The 19,390-nt window shown below is 58.0% G+C and overlaps 1 protein-coding gene across 1 annotated transcript; it reads left to right on the top strand.

Annotated features, from left to right (window-relative positions):
- Nucleotides 1-2,867: 2,867 nt before the first annotated feature.
- On the top strand, nt 2,868-18,782 carry OTUB1 (OTU deubiquitinase, ubiquitin aldehyde binding 1). Its single transcript, XM_054052531.1, has 7 exons — nt 2,868-3,008; nt 7,067-7,128; nt 7,252-7,350; nt 8,134-8,252; nt 10,633-10,717; nt 15,694-15,888; nt 18,352-18,782. The coding sequence occupies exons 1-7, from the start codon at nt 2,951-2,953 to the stop codon at nt 18,547-18,549; spliced, it is 816 nt and encodes a 271-aa protein (XP_053908506.1). The 5' UTR covers nt 2,868-2,950; the 3' UTR covers nt 18,550-18,782.
- Nucleotides 18,783-19,390: the final 608 nt, after the last annotated feature.

Below are 19,390 nucleotides of genomic sequence, written 5' to 3'. Positions count from 1 at the left end.
CGGGACCCTCAACTCCCCCCACCCCCCCCTTTGGAACCGCCCCCCCCAATCCCCCCCCGCGGGGTTGAGTGGTTTCGCCCGGGGAGTGGGTCACGTGATTGGTGGAATAAAAGCCCCTCCCCCTGAGGGGAGGGGGGAGGAGGAAAAAGAGAGTGTCGTTATTGGGGGTCCCAGTGCCTCCCAGTACCCTCCCAGTATCCCCCAGTACCCTCCCAGTAACCCCTAGTGCCCTCCCAGTATCCTCCAGTGCCCTCCCAGTATCCCCCAGTGCTCTCCCAGTAACCCCCAGTGCCTTCCCAGTGCGTCCCAGTGCCCTCCCAGTGCATCCCAGTATCCCCCAATGCCCTCCCAGTGCCTCCCAGTAACCCCCAGTACCCTCCCAGTGCAGCCCAGTAACCCTCAATGCCTTCCCAGTGCCTCCCAGTATCCCCCAGTGCCCTCCCAGTGCATCCCAGTATCTCCCAGTGCCTCCCAGTGCCCTCCCAGTAACCCCCAATGCCCTCCCGGTGCCTCCCAGTAACCCCAATGCCCTCCCAGTACGTCCCAGTAACCCCCAATGCCCTCCCAGTATGTCCCAGTAACCCCCAGTACCCTCCCAGTGCATCTCAGTATCCCCCAGTGCCTCCCAGTGCCCTCCCAGTAACCCCCAATGCCCTCCCGGTGCCTCCCAGTAACCCCAATGCCCTCCCAGTGCATCCCAGTATCCCCCAGTGCCCTCCCAGTAACCCCCAGTGCCCTCCCAGTGCCTCCCAGTATCCCCCAATGCCCTCCCAGTGCCCCCCAGTCCCTCCCAGTGCCTCCCTCCCAGCAGGAGGTGGAGGCGTGGCTTCGAAAGGGGGCGTGGCTTCCTATGCATCGCCTCATTCACTGGAGGGGGCGTGGCCTATCAGGGAGGCGTGGCTTCCACTGCATTGACTTCAACGGAGGGGGCGTGGCCTCCCAGCGCTCCATGTCCAGCACGAGGAGGAGAGGGCCGCGGAGCTTCAGCACCGCAGTGTCATTGGACAGCGCCCGCCAGAGGGGGGGCGGGGTCAGTGTTAGCCACGCCCACCGCCGTCTGAGACATCAATGCCTCCTTCGAGCGGCACTCGTCCTATTCTGCCCCACAGCGACCCATAAGTGACCCATAGGGACCCATAGGGACCCATAGAGGGACCCATAGAGACCCATAGGGACCCATAGAGACCCATAGAGACCTATAGAGACCGATAGCACCACCATAACCACCCCATAGCACCCCATAAGTGCCCCATAGCACCCCATAACCGCCCCATAGCCCCCCATAACCACCCCATAGCCCCCTATAATCACCCCATAGCCCCCCATAACCACCCCATAGCACCCCATAACCGCCCCATAGCCCCCCATAACCATCCCAACCCCCCCAGTAACCCCCCATAACCCCCCTATAGAGATCCCAAACCGCCCCATAGAGACCCCTAAGTGACCCATAGCTGCCCCATAGCCCCCCCAGCACCCCAAAACCACCCCGTAGCTCCCTATAATCACCCCATACCCCCCATAACTCTCCATAGAGACCCCTAACCGTCCCCATAGACCCCCAAGAGCCCCATAGAGACCCCAAAGTGCCCCATATTACCCCCAGCACCACTGGTCTTTGGGGTCTTGGGGTCCCTAAAGGGGTCTCAGTGCCCCTATTGGGGTCCCGGAGAGGTTCTGGGGGTCCCTAAAGGGGTTTTGGGGTCCCTAAAGGGGTCTCAGTGCCCCTATTGGGGTCCTGGAGAGATTCTGGGGGTCCCTAAAGGGGTTTTGGGGTCCCTAAAGGGGTCTCAGTGCCCCTATTGGGGTCCTGGAGAGATTCTGGGGGTCCCTAAAGGGGTTTTGGGGTCCCTAAAGGGGTCTCAGGGCCCCTATTGGAGGTTCTGGGGTTCCCTAAAGGGGTTTTGGGGTCCCTAAAGGGGTCTCAGTGCCCCTATTGGAGGTTCTGGGGGTCCCTAAAGGGGTTTTGGGGTCCCTATTGAGGTCTTAGTGCCCCTCTTGGGGTTCCAGTGAGATTCTGGGGGTCCCTAAATGGGTTTTGGGGGGTCCTGTGGGTCCTTTAGGGGGTTCTGGGGGTCCCTAAATGGGTTTTGGGGGTCCCTGAATGGGTTTCGGGGGTCCCTAAAGGGGTTTTGGGGTCCCTAAAGGGGTCTCAGTGCCCCTATTGGGGTTCCAGTGAGATTCTGGGGGTCCCTATTGGGGTTTTGGGGTCCCTCAAGGGGTCTCAGTGCCCCTATTGGGGTCCCAGAGAGATTCTGGGGGTCCCTAAAGGGGTTTTGGGGTCCCTAAAGGGGTCTTAGTGCCCCTATTGGGGTTCCAGTGAGATTCTGGGGGTCCCTAAAAGGGTTTTGGGGGGTCCTGGGGGTCCCTTAGGGGGTTCTGGGGGTCCTTAAATGGGTTTTGGGGGTCCCTGAATGGGTTTCGGGGGTCCCTAAAGGAGTTTTGGGGTCCCTAAAGGGGTCTTAGTGCCCCTATTGGGGTCCCTAAAGGGGTTCTGGGGGTCCCTAAAGGAGTTTTTGGGGGTCTCTGAATGGGTTTCGGGGGTCCCTAAAGGGGTTTTGGGGGTTCCCCTAAAGTGACTGAGAAATGCGCCTGAAGGAGTGAGGAACGGGGCTGGGGGCGTGGCCTGAGGCTGAGGGCGTGGCCTGTTGCTATGGGCGGAGCCTGTTGCTAGGTAACGTGGCCTCTAAGGGCTCCCCAAATATACGGCCGTTAAGGGGCGTGGCTTTAGCTATAAAGCAGTCACTGGGGGCGTGGCCTGATGCAAAGGGGCGTGGCTTTCCCTCAGCCCTGTTGCCAAGGGGCGTGGCCCGCGCAGAGGCGGGAGTGGGGGGCGGGCGCTGTTGCTAAGCACCGCGCACTTCCGGTATGAGGGGGGGAGGGAGGAGCGCGCGACCGGAAGTGGAGTCGACGGCGGCCCCGGAAGCGGCGGCGGTGAACGGAGACGGCGATGGCGGCGGAAGAGCCTCAACAGCCACAACCGGAACCGCTGAGCGGAGACGCCGATGGTACCGGGGAGGGGGGGAGGGGCGAGAGGGACCCCCGAGAGACCCCGAAACCGCCCCGCGAACCCCCAAACTCGTGTCCCACAGCCATTCCCAGTCCATACTGGTGTCCCAGTGCCATTCCCAGTCCATACTGGTGTCCCACAGCCATTCCCAGTCCGTACTGGTGTCCCAGTGCCATTCCCAGTCCGTACTGGTGTCCCAGAGCCATTCCCAGTCCATACTGGTGTCCCAGTGCCATTCCCAGTCCATACTGGTGTCCCAGTGCCATTCCCAGTCCATACTGGTGTCCCAGTGCCATTCCCAGTCCATACTGGTGTCCCAGTGCCATTCTCAGTCCGTACTGGTGTCCCAGTGCCATTCCCAGTCCATACTGGTGTCCCAGTGCCATTCCCAGTCCATACTGGTGTCCCAGAGCCATTCCCAGTCCATACTGGTGTCCCAGAGCCATTCCCAGTCCATACTGGTATCCCAGTGCCATTCCCAGTCCGTACTGGTGTCCCACAGCCATTCCCAGTCCATACTGGTGTCCCAGTGCCATTCCCAGTCCATACTGGTGTCCCAGAGCCATTCCCAGTCCATACTGGTGTCCCAGTGCCATTCCCAGTCCATACTGGTGTCCCAGTGCCATTCCCAGTCCATACTGGTGTCCCAGAGCCATTCCCAGTCCGTACTGGTGTCCCAGAGCCATTCCCAGTCCATACTGGTGTCCCAGTGCCATTCCCAGTCCATACTGGTGTCCCAGTGCCATTCCCAGTCCATACTGGTGTCCCAGTGCCATTCCCAGTCCATACTGGTGTCCCACAGCCATTCCCAGTCCATACTGGTGTCCCACAGCCATTCCCAGTCCATACTGGTGTCCCAGTGCCATTCCCAGTCCATACTGGTGTCCCACAGCCATTCCCAGTCCATACTGGTGTCCCAGAGCCATTCCCAGTCCATACTGGTGTCCCAGTGCCATTCCCAGTCCATACTGGTGTCCCACAGCCATTCCCAGTCCATACTGGTGTCCCAGAGCCATTCCCAGTCCATACTGGTGTCCCAGAGCCATTCCCAGTCCATACTGGTGTCCCAGTGCCATTCCCAGTCCATACTGGTGTCCCAGTGCCATTCCCAGTCCATACTGGTGTCCCAGAGCCATTCCCAGTCCGTACTGGTGTCCCAGAGCCATTCCCAGTCCATACTGGTGTCCCAGTGCCATTCCCAGTCCATACTGGTGTCCCAGTGCCATTCCCAGTCCATACTGGTGTCCCAGTGCCATTCCCAGTCCATACTGGTGTCCCACAGCCATTCCCAGTCCATACTGGTGTCCCACAGCCATTCCCAGTCCATACTGGTGTCCCAGTGCCATTCCCAGTCCATACTGGTGTCCCAGTGCCATTCCCAGTCCATACTGGTGTCCCACAGCCATTCCCAGTCCATACTGGTGTCCCAGTGCCATTCCCAGTCCATACTGGTGTCCCAGTGCCATTCCCAGTCCGTACTGGTGTCCCAGTGCCATTCCCAGTCCATACTGGTGTCCCACAGCCATTCCCAGTCCATACTGGTGTCCCAGAGCCATTCCCAGTCCATACTGGTGTCCCAGTGCCATTCCCAGTCCATACTGGTGTCCCACAGCCATTCCCAGTCCATACTGGTGTCCCACAGCCATTCCCAGTCCATACTGGTGTCCCAGTGCCATTCCCAGTCCGTACTGGTGTCCCAGTGCCATTCCCAGTCCATACTGGTGTCCCAGTGCCATTCCCAGTCCATACTGGTGTCCCAGTGCCATTCCCAGTCCATACTGGTGTCCCAGTGCCATTCCCAGTCCATACTGGTGTCCCACAGCCATTCCCAGTCCATACTGGTGTCCCAGTGCCATTCCCAGTCCATACTGGTGTCCCAGAGCCATTCCCAGTCCATACTGGTGTCCCAGAGCCATTCCCAGTCCATACTGGTGTCCCAGTGCCATTCCCAGTCCATACTGGTGTCCCAGAGCCATTCCCAGTCCATACTGGTGTCCCAGAGCCATTCCCAGTCCATACTGGTGTCCCAGAGCCATTCCCAGTCCATACTGGTGTCCCAGTGCCATTCCCAGTCCGTACTGGTGTCCCACAGCCATTCCCAGTCCATACTGGTGTCCCACAGCCATTCCCAGTCCGTACTGGTGTCCCACAGCCATTCCCAGTCCATACTGGTGTCCCAGTGCCATTCCCAGTCCATACTGGTGTCCCACAGCCATTCCCAGTCCATACTGGTGTCCCAGTGCCATTCCCAGTCCATACTGGTGTCCCAGTGCCATTCCCAGTCCATACTGGTGTCCCAGTGCCATTCCCAGTCCATACTGGTGTCCCAGTGCCATTCCCAGTCCATACTGGTGTCCCAGAGCCATTCCCAGTCCATACTGGTGTCCCAGTGCCATTCCCAGTCCATACTGGTGTCCCAGAGCCATTCCCAGTCCATACTGGTGTCCCAGAGCCATTCCCAGTCCATACTGGTGTCCCAGTGCCATTCCCAGTCCATACTGGTGTCCCAGTGCCATTCCCAGTCCATACTGGTGTCCCAGAGCCATTCCCAGTCCATACTGGTGTCCCACAGCCATTCCCAGTCCATACTGGTGTCCCAGTGCCATTCCCAGTCCATACTGGTGTCCCACAGCCATTCCCAGTCCCTCCCAGTCCCTCCCAGTCCCTCCCAGTCCCTCCCAGTCCCCTCCCAGTCCCTCCCAGTCCCCTCCCAGTCCCTCCCAGTCCCTTCCCAGTCCCTCCCAGTCCCTTCCCAGTCCCTCCCAGTCCCCTCCCAGTCTCCTCCCAGTCTCCTCCCAGTCCCTCCCAGTCCCTCCCAGTCCCCTCCAGTCCCCTCCCAGTCCCTCCCAGTCCCTCCCAGTCCCTCCCAGTCCCCTCCCAGTCCCTTCCCAGTCCCTCCCAGTCCCCTCCCAGTCCCCTCCCAGTCCCTCCCAGTCCCCTCCCAGTCCCTCCCAGTCCCTCCCAGTCCCTCCCAGTCCCCTCCCAGTCCCCTCCCAGTCCCTCCCAGTCCCTCCCAGTCCCTCCCAGTCCCCTCCCAGTCCCCTCCCAGTCCCTATATATTTCCCTATGGATTCAAAGGGAGTTCCCCCATAACAATGAGGATCTCTATAGATCTTAAGGTTCTCCCTTTGGCTTTTGGGGGTTCCCTTTGGCTTTTGGGGTTTCCCTTTGGCTTTTGGGGTTCTCCCTTTGGCTTTTGGGGTTCTCCCAATGGATTTTAGGGGTTCCCTTTGGCTTTTAGGGGGATTTCCCTATGGATTTTGAGGGATTCCCTATGAATTCGAGGGGAGTTCTTCCATAACGATGAGGTTCTCCCTTTGGCTTTTGAGGTTCTCCCTTTGGCTTTTGGGGTTCTCCCTTTGGCTTTTGGGGTTCTCCCTTTGGTTTTTTGGGGTTCCCTTTGGCTTTTGGGGTTCTCCCTTTGGCTTTTGGGGGTTCCCTTTGGCTTTTGAGGGGATTTCCCTATGGATTTCGAGGGATTCCCTATGGATTCAAGAGGAGTTCCCCCATAACGATGAGCATCTCTATAGATCTTAAGGTTCTCCCTTTGGCTTTTGGGGTTCTCCCTTTGGATTTTTGGGGGTTCCCTTTGGCTTTTGGGGTTCTCCCTTTGGCTTTCGGGGGTTCCTTTTGGCTTTTGGGGGGATTTCCCTATGGATTTTAAGGAATTCCCTATGGATTCGAGGGGGGTTCCCCCATAACAATGAGTATCGTTATAGATCTTGAGGTTCTCCCTTTGACTTTTGGGGTTCTCCCTTTGACTTTTGGGGTTCCCCTTTGGCTTTTGGGGTTTCCCTTTGGCTTTTGGGATTCCCTTTGGCTTTCGGGGGGATTTCCCTATGGATTTTGGGGGATTCCCTATGGATTCGAGGGGGGTTCCCCCATAACGATGAGGATCTCTATAGATCTTAAGGTTCTCCCTTTGGCTTTTGAGGTTCTCCCTTTGGCTTTTGGGGTTCTCCCTTTGGCTTTTGGGGGTTCTCTATGGCTTTTGGGGTTCCCATTGGATTTTGGGGGGTTCCGGAGGGTCTTTAACCCTTTCTTTTCCCCCTATAGGTGTCAACTGTTTGGCGTACGACGAAGCCATAATGGCCCAACAGGACCGCATCCAACAGGAGGTGAGAACGCAGCCCCCAAATTCCAGCCCTGAACCCCCCAAATTCCAACCCCAAAATGGGGGGGGGGGTTCACAGACACCCCTGCACCCCAAAATTAACCCCCTATTTCCCCCCCCCCAAAAGATCGCGGTGCAGACGCCGCTGGTGTCGGAGAGGCTGGAACTGAGTGAGCTCTACAAGGAGTACGCGCCCGACGACACTGTCTACCAGGGGAAGATCAAGGTGGGCACTGGGAGGGACTGGGAGGGGACTGGGAGGGACTGGGAGGCACTGGGAGGGGATTGGGAGGGACTGGGAGGGGCCTGGGAGGGACTGGGAGGGGAGTGGGGGGGACTGGGAGGGGATTGGAGGGGATTGGGAGGGACTGGGAGGGGATTGGGAGGGACTGGGAGGGGATTGGGAGGGACTGGGAGGGGAGTGGAGGGCACTGGGAGGGGATTGGAGGCACTGGGAGGGGATTGGGAGGGACTGGGAGGGGAGTGGAAGGACTGGGAAGGGACTGGGAGGGGACTGGGAGGGGACTGGAGGCAATGGGAGGGGACTGGGAAGGCACTGGGAGGGGATTGGGAGGCAATGGGGAGGGACTGGGAGGGAATTGGGAGGCACTGGGAGGGGAGTGGAGGGACTGGGAAGGGACTGAGGGACTGGGAAGGGACTGGGAGGGGAATGGAGGCAATGGGAGGGGACTGGGAGGGACTGGGAGGGGAGTGGGAGGCACTGGGAGGGGATTGGAGGCACTGGGAGGCACTGGGAGGGGACTGGGGGACACTGGGAGGGGACTGGGAGGCACTGGGAGGGGATTGGGAGGCACTGGGAGGCACTGGGAGGGGAGTGGGGGCACTGGGAGGGGATTGGGGGGCACTGGGAGGGGAATGGAGGCACTGGGAGGGACTGGGGGGAACTGGGAATGGCACTGGGACACCAGTATGGACTGGGAATGGCACTGGGACACCAGTATGGACTGGGCCTGTCCCAGTGCTCCCAGTTTGAAGTGGTTTCCTTCAGGATTTGCTCCAGAAGTATTCGCACATCCGTAAAACGCGTCCGGACGGGAACTGCTTCTACAGAGCCTTCGGTTTCGCTCATCTCGAGGCGCTCTTGGAGGACGGACGGGAACTGCAGCGGTGAGAACCCCAAAATGGCGGCGATTTGCCCCAAAATGGCCCCGAATGGCATCAAAATGGCAGCGATTGGCCCCAAAATGGCGGCGATTGGCCCCGAAATGGCGGCGATTGGCCCCAAAATGGCTGTGATGGCTCCAGAATGGCGGCGATTGGCCCCAAAATGGCTGTGATTGGCCCCGAAATGGCGGCGATTGGCCCCAAAATGGCTGTGATTTGCCCCAAAATGGCGGCGATTGGCCCCAAAATGGCGGCGATTGGCCCCAAAATGGCGGCGATTGGCCCCAAAATGGCGGCGATTGGCCCCAAAATGGCGGCGAGTGGCCCCAAAATGGCGGCGATTGGCCCCAAAATGGCGGCGATTGGCCCCAAAATGGCTGCAATTGGCCCCAAAATGGCGGCAATTGGCCCCAAAATAGCTGTGATTGCCCCAAAATGGCCACAATGGCCCCAAAACTGCTGTGATTGGTCCTAAAATGGCCACCATTCACCCTAAAATGGTCCCGATTGGCCCCAAAATGGCTGTGTTTTGCCCCAAAATGGCCACAATTGGCCCCAAAATGGCTGCAGTTGGCCCCAAAATGGCTGTGATTCACCCCAATAGTGCCCATAGTCCCAATAGGCCCCAAAATGGCCGTGATTGGCCCCAAAATGGCTGTGATTGGCCCTAAAATGGCTGTGATTGGCCCTAAAATGGCCGTAATGGCTCTAAAATGGCCACAATTGGGCCCAAAATGGCCACGATGGCCCTAAAATGGCCGCAATTGGGCCCAAAATGGCCACGATGGCCCTAAAATGGCCACAATTGGGCCCAAAATGGTGCTGATTGGGCCCAAAATGGCTGTGATTTGCCTCAAATGGCTGTGATTCACCCCAAAATGGCTGAAAGTGGCCCCAAAATGGCGGCGATTTGCCCCAAAATGGCGGCGATTGCCCCCAAATGGCGGCGATTGGCCCCAAAGTGGCCGTGATTTGCCCCAAAATGGCCGTGATTGGGCCCAAAATGGTGGCAATTGGCCTTAAAGTGGCTCCAATTTGCCCCAAAATGGCTGAAATTGGCCCCAAAATGGCGGCGATTGCCCCCAAATGGGTGTGATTCACCCCAAAATGGCGGCGATTGCCCCCAAAATGGCCGTGATTTGCCTCAAAATGGCCGTGATTGGGCCCAAAATGGCTGCGATTGGCCCAAAAATGGCTCCAATTTGCCCCAAAATGGCGTTGAGTGTCCCCAAAATGGTGGCGATTGCCCCAAAATGGCGGCGATTTGCCCCCAAATGGCTGTGATTGGCCTTAAAATGGCTGTGATTCACCCTAAAATGGCGGTGATTGGCCCCAAAATGGCTCCAATTTGCCCCCAAATGGCGGCGATTGGCCCCAAAATGGCCACCATTGGCCTTAAAATGGTTCCAATTTGCCCCATAATGGCCGCCATTGGCCTTAAAATGGCTCCAATTTGCCCCAAAATGGCGGCGATTGCCCCAAAATGGCTGTGATTTGCCTCAAAATGGCTGAAATTCACCCCAAAATGGCTGTGATTGGCCCCAAAATAGCTGCGATTGGCCCCAAAATGGCCACAGTGGCCCCATAACAGCTGTGATTGGTCCTAAAATGGCCACCATTCACCCTAAAATGGTCCCAAATGGCTGCCATTGGCCTTAAAATGGCTGCCATTGGCCTTAAAATGGCTCCAATTTGCCCCAAAATGGCGGCGATTGGCCCCAAAATGGCGGCGATTTGCCCCAAAATGGCTGTGATTGGCCCCAAAATGGCTGAAATTGGCCCCAAAATGGTGGCGATTGCCCCCAAAATGGCTGTGATTCACCCTAAAATGGCTGTGATTGGGCCCAAAATGGTGGCGATTGCCCCCCAAATGGCGGCAATTGCCCCAAAATGGCTGTGATTGCCCCCAAAATGGCTGAAATTGGCCTCAGAATGGCGGCGAGTGGCCCCAAAATGGCGGCGATTGGCCTCAAATGGCTGTGATTCACCCCAAAATGGCCGTGATTGGCCCCAAAATGGCTGAAAGTGGCCCCAAAATGGCTGTGATTTGCCCCAAAATGGCGGCGATTGCCCCCAAAATGGCTGAAATTGGCCCCAAAATGGCGGCGATTGCCCACAAAATGGCCGTGATTGGCCCCAAAATGGCGGCGATTGCCCCCAAAATGGCTGAAAGTGGCCCCAAAATGGCTGAAATTGCCCCCAAAATGGCTGTGATTGGCCCCCAAATGGCGGCGATTGGCCCCAAATGGCGGCGATCGCCCCCAAAATGGCTGAAATTGGCCCCAAAATGGCGGCGATCACCCCCAAATGGCGGCGATTGCTCCCCCAAAATGGCGGCGATCGCCCCCGGAAGAGCGGGCATTGAGCGCAAAGGGCCCCTCAGGTTCAAGGAGGTGTCGGCGCGCAGTAAGGACGAGCTCGTGGCGCAGGGCTTCACCGAGTTCACCATCGAGGACTTCCACAACACGGTGAGAGCGAACCCCAAAACCTGAACCCCCAAAGTGAACCCCAAAATGTGAACCCCCAAAACCTGAAACCCCAAAAGTGAACCCCAAAAGTGAACCCCCAAAACTGAACCCCCAAAATGTGAACCCCAAAAGCTGAACCCCAAAAACCTGAAACCCAAACCCTTAACCCCCAAAACTCTCCTTTAGGGCTCCCCTGAACCCCCAAACTCCGCCTTAGAGCCCCCTCTGAACCCCAAAACTCTCCCTTAGGGCCCCCCTGAACCCCCCAAACTCCTCCTTTAGGCCCCCCCAAACCCCCTGAACCCCCAAACTCCCCCTTAGAGCCCTCCCCAACCCCATAGACTCCCCCAAAACCCCTCCAGGAACCCCCAAATCCCCCTTTAGGACCCCCCCAAACCCCCTGAACCCCCAAACTCCCCCTTAGGGCCCCACTGAACCCCCCCGAACTCCTCCTTAAGTCCCCCCCAAACCCCCTGAACCCCCAAAACGCCCTCTTAGGGCCCTCCCCAACCCCACAGACCCCCCAAGACTCCCCCTTAGGGCCCCCCAAACCCCCTGAACCCCCAAACTCCCCCTTAGAGCCCCTTTGAACCCCCAAACTCCCCCTTAGAGCCCTCTCCAACCCCATAGACGCCCCAAAACCCCTCCAGGGACCCCCCAAATCCCCCCTTAGAGCCCCTCCCAAACCCCCTGAACCCCCAAACTCCCCCTTAGAGCCCCTTTGAACCCCCAAACTCCCCCTTAGGGCCCTCCGCAACCCCATAGACGCCCCAAAACCCCTCCAGGAACCCCCCCAAATCCCCCCTTAGAGCCCCTTCCAAACCCCCTGACCCCAAAACTCCCCCTTAGAGCCCCTCTGAACCCCCTAAACTCCTCCTTAAGTCCCCCCCAAACCCCCTGAACCCCCAAAACTCCCTCTTAGGGCCCTCCCCAACCCCATAGACCCCCCAAAACCCCTCCAGGGACCCCCCAAATCCCCCTTTAGGACCCCTCCAAACCCCCTGAACCCCCAAAACTCCCCCTTAGAGCCCCTTTGAACCCCCAAACTCCCCCTTAGGGCCCTCCCCAACCCCATAGATGCCCCAAAACCCCTCCAGGGACCCCCCAAATCCCCCTTTAGGACCCCCCCAAACCCCCTGAACCCCCAAATTCCCCCTTAGGGCCCCCCTGAACCCCCAAATCTCCCCCTTAGAGCCCCTCCTGAACCCCCAAACTCCCCCTTAGAGCCCTCCCCAACCCCATAGACACCCCAAAACCCCTCCAGGACCCCCGAAATCCCCCCTTAGGACCCCCCCAAATCCCCTGAACCCCCAAACCTCGCCCTTAGGGCCCTCCCCAACCCCATAGACGCCCCCAAACCCCTTCAGGGAACCCCCAAACCCCCCCTTAAGTCCCCCCCAAACTCCCTGAACCCCCAATACCCCTCCTGTATCCCCCCAAATCCCCCTTTAGGACCCCCCCCAAACCCTCTGAACCCCCAAATTCCCCCCTTAGAGCCCCCCCAAACCCCCTGAACCCCCAAAACTCCCTCTTAGGGCCCTCCCCAACCCCACAGACCCCCCAAAACCCCTTCAGGACCCCCCAAATCCCCCCTTAGAGCCCCTCCCAAACCCCTGAACCCCCAAACTCCCCCTTAGGGCCCTCTGAACCCCCCAATCTCCCCTTTAGAGCCCCTTTTGAACCCCAAAACTCCCCCTTAGAGCCCTCCCCAACCCCATAGACACCCCAAATCCCCTCCAGGGAACCCCCAAATCCCCCCTTAGAGCCCCTTCCAAACCCTCTGAACCCCCAAACTGCCCCTTAGAGCCCCTTTGAACCCCCAAACTCCCTCTTAGGGCCCTCCCCAACCCCATAGACCCCCCAAAACCCCTCCAGGGACCCCCCAAATCCCCGTTTAGGACCCCCCTGAACCCCCAAACTCCCCCTTAGGGCCCCCCTGAACCCCCCAAACTCCTCCTTAGAGCCCTCCCCAACCCCATAGACGCTCCAAAACCCCTCCAGGGATCCCCCAAACCCCCCCTTAAGTCCCCTCCCAAAACTCCTGAACCCCAAAACTCCCCCTTAGAGCCCCTCTGATCCCCCAAACTCCCCCTTAGGGCCCTCCCCAACCCCATAGACCCCACAAAACCCCTCCAGGGACCCCCCCAAATCCCCCTTTAGGACCCCCCCAAACCCCCTGAATCCCCAAAACTCCCCTTTAGAGCCCCTCCTGAACCCCAAAACTCCCCCTTAGAGCCCTCCCCAACCCCATAGACACCCCAAATCCCCTCCAGGGAACCCCCAAATCCCCCCTTAGAGCCCCTTCCAAACCCCCTGAACCCCCAAACTCCCCCTTAGAGCCCTCCCCAACCCCATAGACGCCCCCAAAACCCCTCCAGGGACCCCCGAAATCCCCCTTTGGGACCCTCCTGAACCCCCTGAACCCCCCAAACTCCCCCTTAGGGCCCTCCCCAACCCCATAGACCCCCCAAAACCCCTCCAGGGATCCCCAAATCCCCCCTTAAGTCCCCCCCAAACTCCCTGAACCCCCAAAACTCCCCCTGAGAGCCCCTCCTGAACCCCCAAACTCCCCCTTAGAGCCCTCCCCAACCCCATAGACGCCCCCAAACCCCTTCAGGGATCCCCCAAATCCCCCCTTAATTCCCCCCCAAACCCCCTGAACCCCCAAAACTCCCCCTTAGAGCCCCTCTGAACCCCCAAACTCCCTCTTAGAGCCCCCCCAACCCCCTGAACCCCCAAATTCCCCCCTTAGAGCCCCCCCAAAACCCCCTGAACCCCCAAAACTCCTCCAGAAACCCCCCAAATCCCCCTTTAGGACCCCCCCAAACCCCCTGAACCCCCAAACTCCCCCTTAGAGCCCTCCCCAACACCATAGACTCCCCCAAAACCCCTCCAGGACTCCCCGAACTCTCCCTTAGGACCCCTCTGAACCCCCAAAACTCCCCCTTAGAGCCCTCCCCAACCCTATAGACGCCCCCAAAACCCCTCCAGGGACCCCCAAATCCCCCTTTAGGACCCCTCCAAACCCCCTGAACCCCCAAAACTCCCCCTTAGAGCCCCTCTTGAACCCCCAAACCCCCCCTTAGGGCCCTCCCCAACCCATAGACCCCCCAAAAGCCCCTTTAGGACCCCCTGAACCCCCAAACTCCCCCTTACAGCCCTCCCCAACCCCATAGACGCCCCAAAACTCCTCCAGGGACCCCCCAAATCCTCCCTTAAGTCCCCCCAAACTCCCTGAACCCCCCAAACTCCCCCTTAGAGCCCCTCTGAACCCCCAAACTCCCCCTTAGAGCCCTCCCCAACCCCACAGACCCCCCAAAACCCCTCCAGGAATCCCCAAATCCCCCCTTAAGTCCCCCCCAAACTCCCTCAACCCCCAAAACCCCTCCTGAACCCCCTCAAATCCCCCTTAGGACCTCCCCAAACTCCCTGAACCCCCCAAACTCCCCCTTAGGGCCCCTCCTGAACCCCCAAACTCCCCCTTAGGGCCCCTTTGAACCCCCAAACTCCCCCTTAGGGCCCTCCCCAACCCCATAGACCCCACAAAACCCCTCCAGGGACCCCCCCAAATCCCCCTTTAGGACCCCCCCAAACCCCCTGAATCCCCAAAACTCCCCCTTAGAGCCCCTTTGAACCCCCAAACTCCCCCTTAGGGCCCTCCCCAACCCCATAGACCCCCCAAAACCCCTCCAGGGATCCCCAAATCCCCCCTTAAGTCCCCCCCAAACTCCCTGAACCCCCAAAACTCCCCCTGAGAGCCCCTCCTGAACCCCCAAACTCCCCCTTAGAGCCCTCCCCAACCCCATAGACGCCCCCAAACCCCTTCAGGGATCCCCCAAATCCCCCCTTAATTCCCCCCCAAACCCCCTGAACCCCCAAAACTCCCCCTTAGAGCCCCTCTGAACCCCCAAACTCCCCCTTAGAGCCCCCCCAACCCCCTGAACCCCCAAATTCCCCCCTTAGAGCCCCCCCAAAACCCCCTGAACCCCCAAACCTCCTCCAGAAACCCCCCAAATCCCCCTTTAGGACCCCCCCAAACCCCCTGAACCCCCAAACTCCCCCTTAGAGCCCTCCCCAACACCATAGACTCCCCCAAAACCCCTCCAGGACTCCCCGAACTCTCCCTTAGGACCCCTCTGAACCCCCAAAACTCCCCCTTAGAGCCCTCCCCAACCCTATAGACGCCCCCAAAACCCCTCCAGGGACCCCCCAAATCCCCCTTTGGACCCCTCCAAACCCCCTGAACCCCCAAAACTCCCCCTTAGAGCCCCTCTTGAACCCCCAAACCCCCCCTTAGGGCCCTCCCCAACCCATAGACCCCCCAAAAGCCCCTTTAGGACCCCCTGAACCCCCAAACTCCCCCTTAGAGCCCTCCCCAACCCCATAGATGCCCCCAAAACCCCTCCAGGGACCCCCCAAATCCCCCCTTAAGTCCCCCCCAAACTCCCTGAACCCCCAAACTCCCCCTTAGGGCCCCTCTGAACCCCCAAACTCCTCCTTAGAGCCCTCCCCAACCCCATAGACGCCCCCAAACCCCTCCAGGGACCCCCAAACCCCCCTTTAGGACCCCCCTGAACCCCCAAACTCCCCCTTAGGGCCCCCCTGAACCCCCCAAACTCCTCCTTAAGTCCCTCCCAAACCCCCTGGACCCCCAAATACCCCTTTAGAGCCCCTTCGAAACCCCACAGATCCCCCAAAACCCCTCCAGGACCCCCCAAATCCCCCTTTAGGACCCTCCTGAACCCCCTGAACCCCCAAAACTCCCCCTTAGAGCCCCTCCCAAACCCCCTGAACCCCCAAACTCCCCCTTAGAGCCCCTCCTGAGCCCCCTGAACCCCCAAATCCCCCCTTAGAGCCCCTTCCAGACCCCCTGAACCCCCAAAACTCCCTCTTAGAGCCCTCCCCAACCCCATAGACCCCCCCAAAAACCCCTCCGGGACCCCCTGAACCCCCCGATTTTCTGCCCCTCCCCCCAGTTCATGGAGCTGATCGAGCGGGTGGAGCGCCGCGTGCCGTTACCGGAGCTGTTGGCGGCCTTTAACGAGCCGAGCGTTTCCGATTATTTGGTGGTGTATTTGCGGCTGTTGACGTCCGGGTGCCTCCAGCGCCACCGCCGCTTCTTCGAGCAGTTCCTCGAGGGCGGCAGGAGCATCAAAGAGTTCTGCCAGCAGGTCAGGAGGGGCTCGCAGGGGCTTATATGGACTCGCACGGGGCTCATAGGGGCTTATATGGACTCATATGGGGCTTATATGGACTCAGACGGGGCTTATAGGGGCTTATATGGACTTATATGGGACTCATATGGACTTATATGGACTCGCACGGGGCTCGTATGGACTTATATGGGACTCATATGGACTTATATGGACTCGCACGGGGCTCGTATGGGCTTATATGGACTCGCATGGGGCTTATATGGACTCACACGGGGCTCATATTGGCTCATATGGACTCAGACGGGGCTCATAGGGGCTTATATGGACTCAGACGGGGCTCGTATGGACTTATATGGACTCGCACGGGGCTCGTATGGGCTTATATGGACTCATGGGGCTTATATGGACTCATATGGGGCTCATATGGACTTATATGGACTCATATGGGGCTCGTATGGGCTTATATGGACTCACACGGGGCTCGTATGGGCTTATATGGACTCATAGGGGCTTATATGGACTCACACGGGGCTCGTATGGGCTTATATGGACTCAGATGGGGCTCATAGGGGCTTATATGGACTCGCATGGGGCTCATATGGGCTTATATGGACTCAGATGGGGCTCATAGGGGCTTATATGGACTCGCACGGGGCTCATAGGGGCTTATATGGACTCAGAAGGGGCTCATAGGGGCTTATATGGACTCAGACGGGGCTCATATGGACTCAGACGGGGCTCATATGGACTTATATGGACTCATATGGACTTATATGGACTCGCACGGGGCTCGTATGGGCTTATATGGACTCATGTGGGGCTTATATGGACTCAGACGGGGCTTATATGGACTCACATGGGGCTCATAGGGGCTCATATGGACTCAGACGGGGCTCATAAGGGCTTATATGGACTCACACGGGGCTCATAGGGGCTTATATGGACTCAGACGGGGCTTATATGGACTCGCATGGGGCTCATAGGGGCTTATATGGACTCATATGGGGCTCATAGGGGCTTATATGGACTCAGACGGGGCTTATATGGACTCGCATGGGGCTCATATGGGGCTCATAGGGGCTCATATGGACTCATATGGGGCTCATATGGACTTATATGGACTCAGACGGGGCTTATATGGACTCATATGGGGCTCGTATGGGCTTATATGGACTCGCACGGGGCTCATAGGGGCTTATATGGACTCATATGGGGCTCATATGGACTCACACAGAGCTCATATGGACCTAATATTGACTCACATGGGGCTCATATGGACTTAGATGGACTTATATGGACTCAGACGGGGCTTATATGGACTCATATGGGGCTCGTATGGGCTTATATGGACTCGCACGGGGCTCATAGGGGCTTATATGGACTCAGACGGGGCTTATATGGGGCTCATATGGACTCATATGGACTCTTATGGACCCTTATGGGCTCATATGGACTTATATGGACTCTTTTGGGCTCTTATGGACCCCTATGGGCTCATATGACCTATATGGACTCTTATGGGTTCTGATGGACTCATATGGACTCTTATAGACTTATATGGACTCTTATGGACTTATATGGACTCTTATGGACTCTTATAGACTTATATGGACTCTTATGGACTTATATGGACTCTTATGGACTCTTATAGACTTATATGGACTCTTATGGACCCTTATGGACCTTTATGGACTCTTATGGACTCATACAGACCTATATGGACTCTTATGGACCCTTATGGGCTCATATGGACTCGTACAGACCTATATGGACTCTTATGGTCTCGTATGGACTCTTATGGACCCTTATGGGCTCATATGGACTCTTATAGACTTATATGGACTCTTATGGACTCTTATGGACTCATATGGACTCTTATGGTCTCATATGGACTCTTATGGACTCATATGGACTCTTATGGACTCATATGGACTTATATGGACTCTTATGGGCTCATATGGACTCTTATGGGCTCATATGGACTCTTATGGATCCTTATAGACTTATATGGACCCTTATAGACTTATATGGACTCTTATGGACTTATATGGACTCTTACAGACTCTTATAGACTTATATGGGCTCTTATGGACTTATATGGACTCATATGGGCTTTTATGGTCTCATATGGACTCTTATGGACTTATATGAACTCTTATGGACTCATATAGACTTATATGGACTCTTATGGACCCTTATGGGCTCATATGGACTCTTATGGGCTCATATGGACTCTTATGGACCTTTATGGACTCATATGGACTTATATGGACCCTTATGGTCTCTTATGGACTCGTATGGACTCATACAGACCTATATGGACTCTTATGGACTCTTATAGACTTATATGGGCTCATATGGGCTTTTATGGACCCTTATGGTCTCCTATGGCCTCTTATGGTCTCCTCCGTTCTCCGCTGGCCTCAAGCGGTCTCATACGCCCCCGTACGGCCCCGTTTCCCCCCCCTCTCCCCACAGGAAGTGGAGCCGATGTGCAAAGAGAGCGACCACATCCACATCATCGCTTTGGCGCGAGCGCTGCACGTCTCCATCCTGGTGGAATATATGGACCGGGGCGAGGGGGGAACGACCAATCCCCACGTCTTTCCGGAAGGTTCTCAACCTCGCGTTTGTCTCTTATATCGTCCCGGTCATTACGATATCCTTTATAAGTAAATTCCCGGGAAAAAATTCCCACCCGGGCGTTATAAAAGAGGGAATATAAAGGGTTTCCGCCCGCGGGCGTTATACGAGAGAATTTCAGCCCCTGGGGGTCGCAATGAGGGGAATATTTCCTTTCGGGGGGGGGTTAAAAAGGGCCCTTTGTGTCATCCCAAAAAAAAAAAGAGGGAAAAAAATCCCCGGAATGAAAGCGTCGCCCCTTAAATTTGACCCTTTTTGGAGTGCGCGGCCGGGAAAAAACCTCAATAAAGAGATGGAAGCGCTGAAAGGGGCACTTGGGGGGCGCTTGGGGGGCGGAGGGGGGACTTGGGGGGCACTTGGGGGGCAGGAGAGGCATTTAGGGGGTACTTGAGGGGCACTTGTGGGGCGGAGGGGGCACTTGGGGGGCACTTGTGGGGCTGAGGGGGCACATGGGGGGCAGAGGGGGCACTTAGGGGGCACTTGGGGGGCTGAGGGGTCTCTTGTGGGGCAGGAGAGGGCAGTTATGGGGCTGAGGGGGCACTTGGGGGGCAGGGGGGCAGTTATGGGGCGGAGGGGCCACTTGAGGGGCTGAGGGGGGATATAGAGGGGCACTTGGGGGGCAGAGGGGGCACTTGTGGGGCAGGAGGGGGCACTTGGGGGGTACTTGGGGGCTGAGGGGGCACTTGGGGGGCAGGGGGGCAGTTATGGGGCATTTGGGGGCAGTTATGGGGCGGAGGGGCCACTTGAGGGGCTGAGGGGGCACTTGGGGGGCTGAGGGGGCACTTGGGGGGCTGAGGGGGCAGTTATGGGGCACTTGTGGGGCTGAGAGGGCACGTGGGGGGCAGAGGGGGCAGTTATGGGGCTGAGGGAGCAC

Source organism: Cuculus canorus, chromosome 34 (assembly GCF_017976375.1).
Source record: "Cuculus canorus isolate bCucCan1 chromosome 34, bCucCan1.pri, whole genome shotgun sequence".
Lineage (NCBI taxonomy): Eukaryota > Metazoa > Chordata > Aves > Cuculiformes > Cuculidae > Cuculus > Cuculus canorus.
The sequence above is the reverse complement of the archived record's forward strand: the minus strand, read 5'-3'. Positions and strand labels throughout refer to the sequence as shown.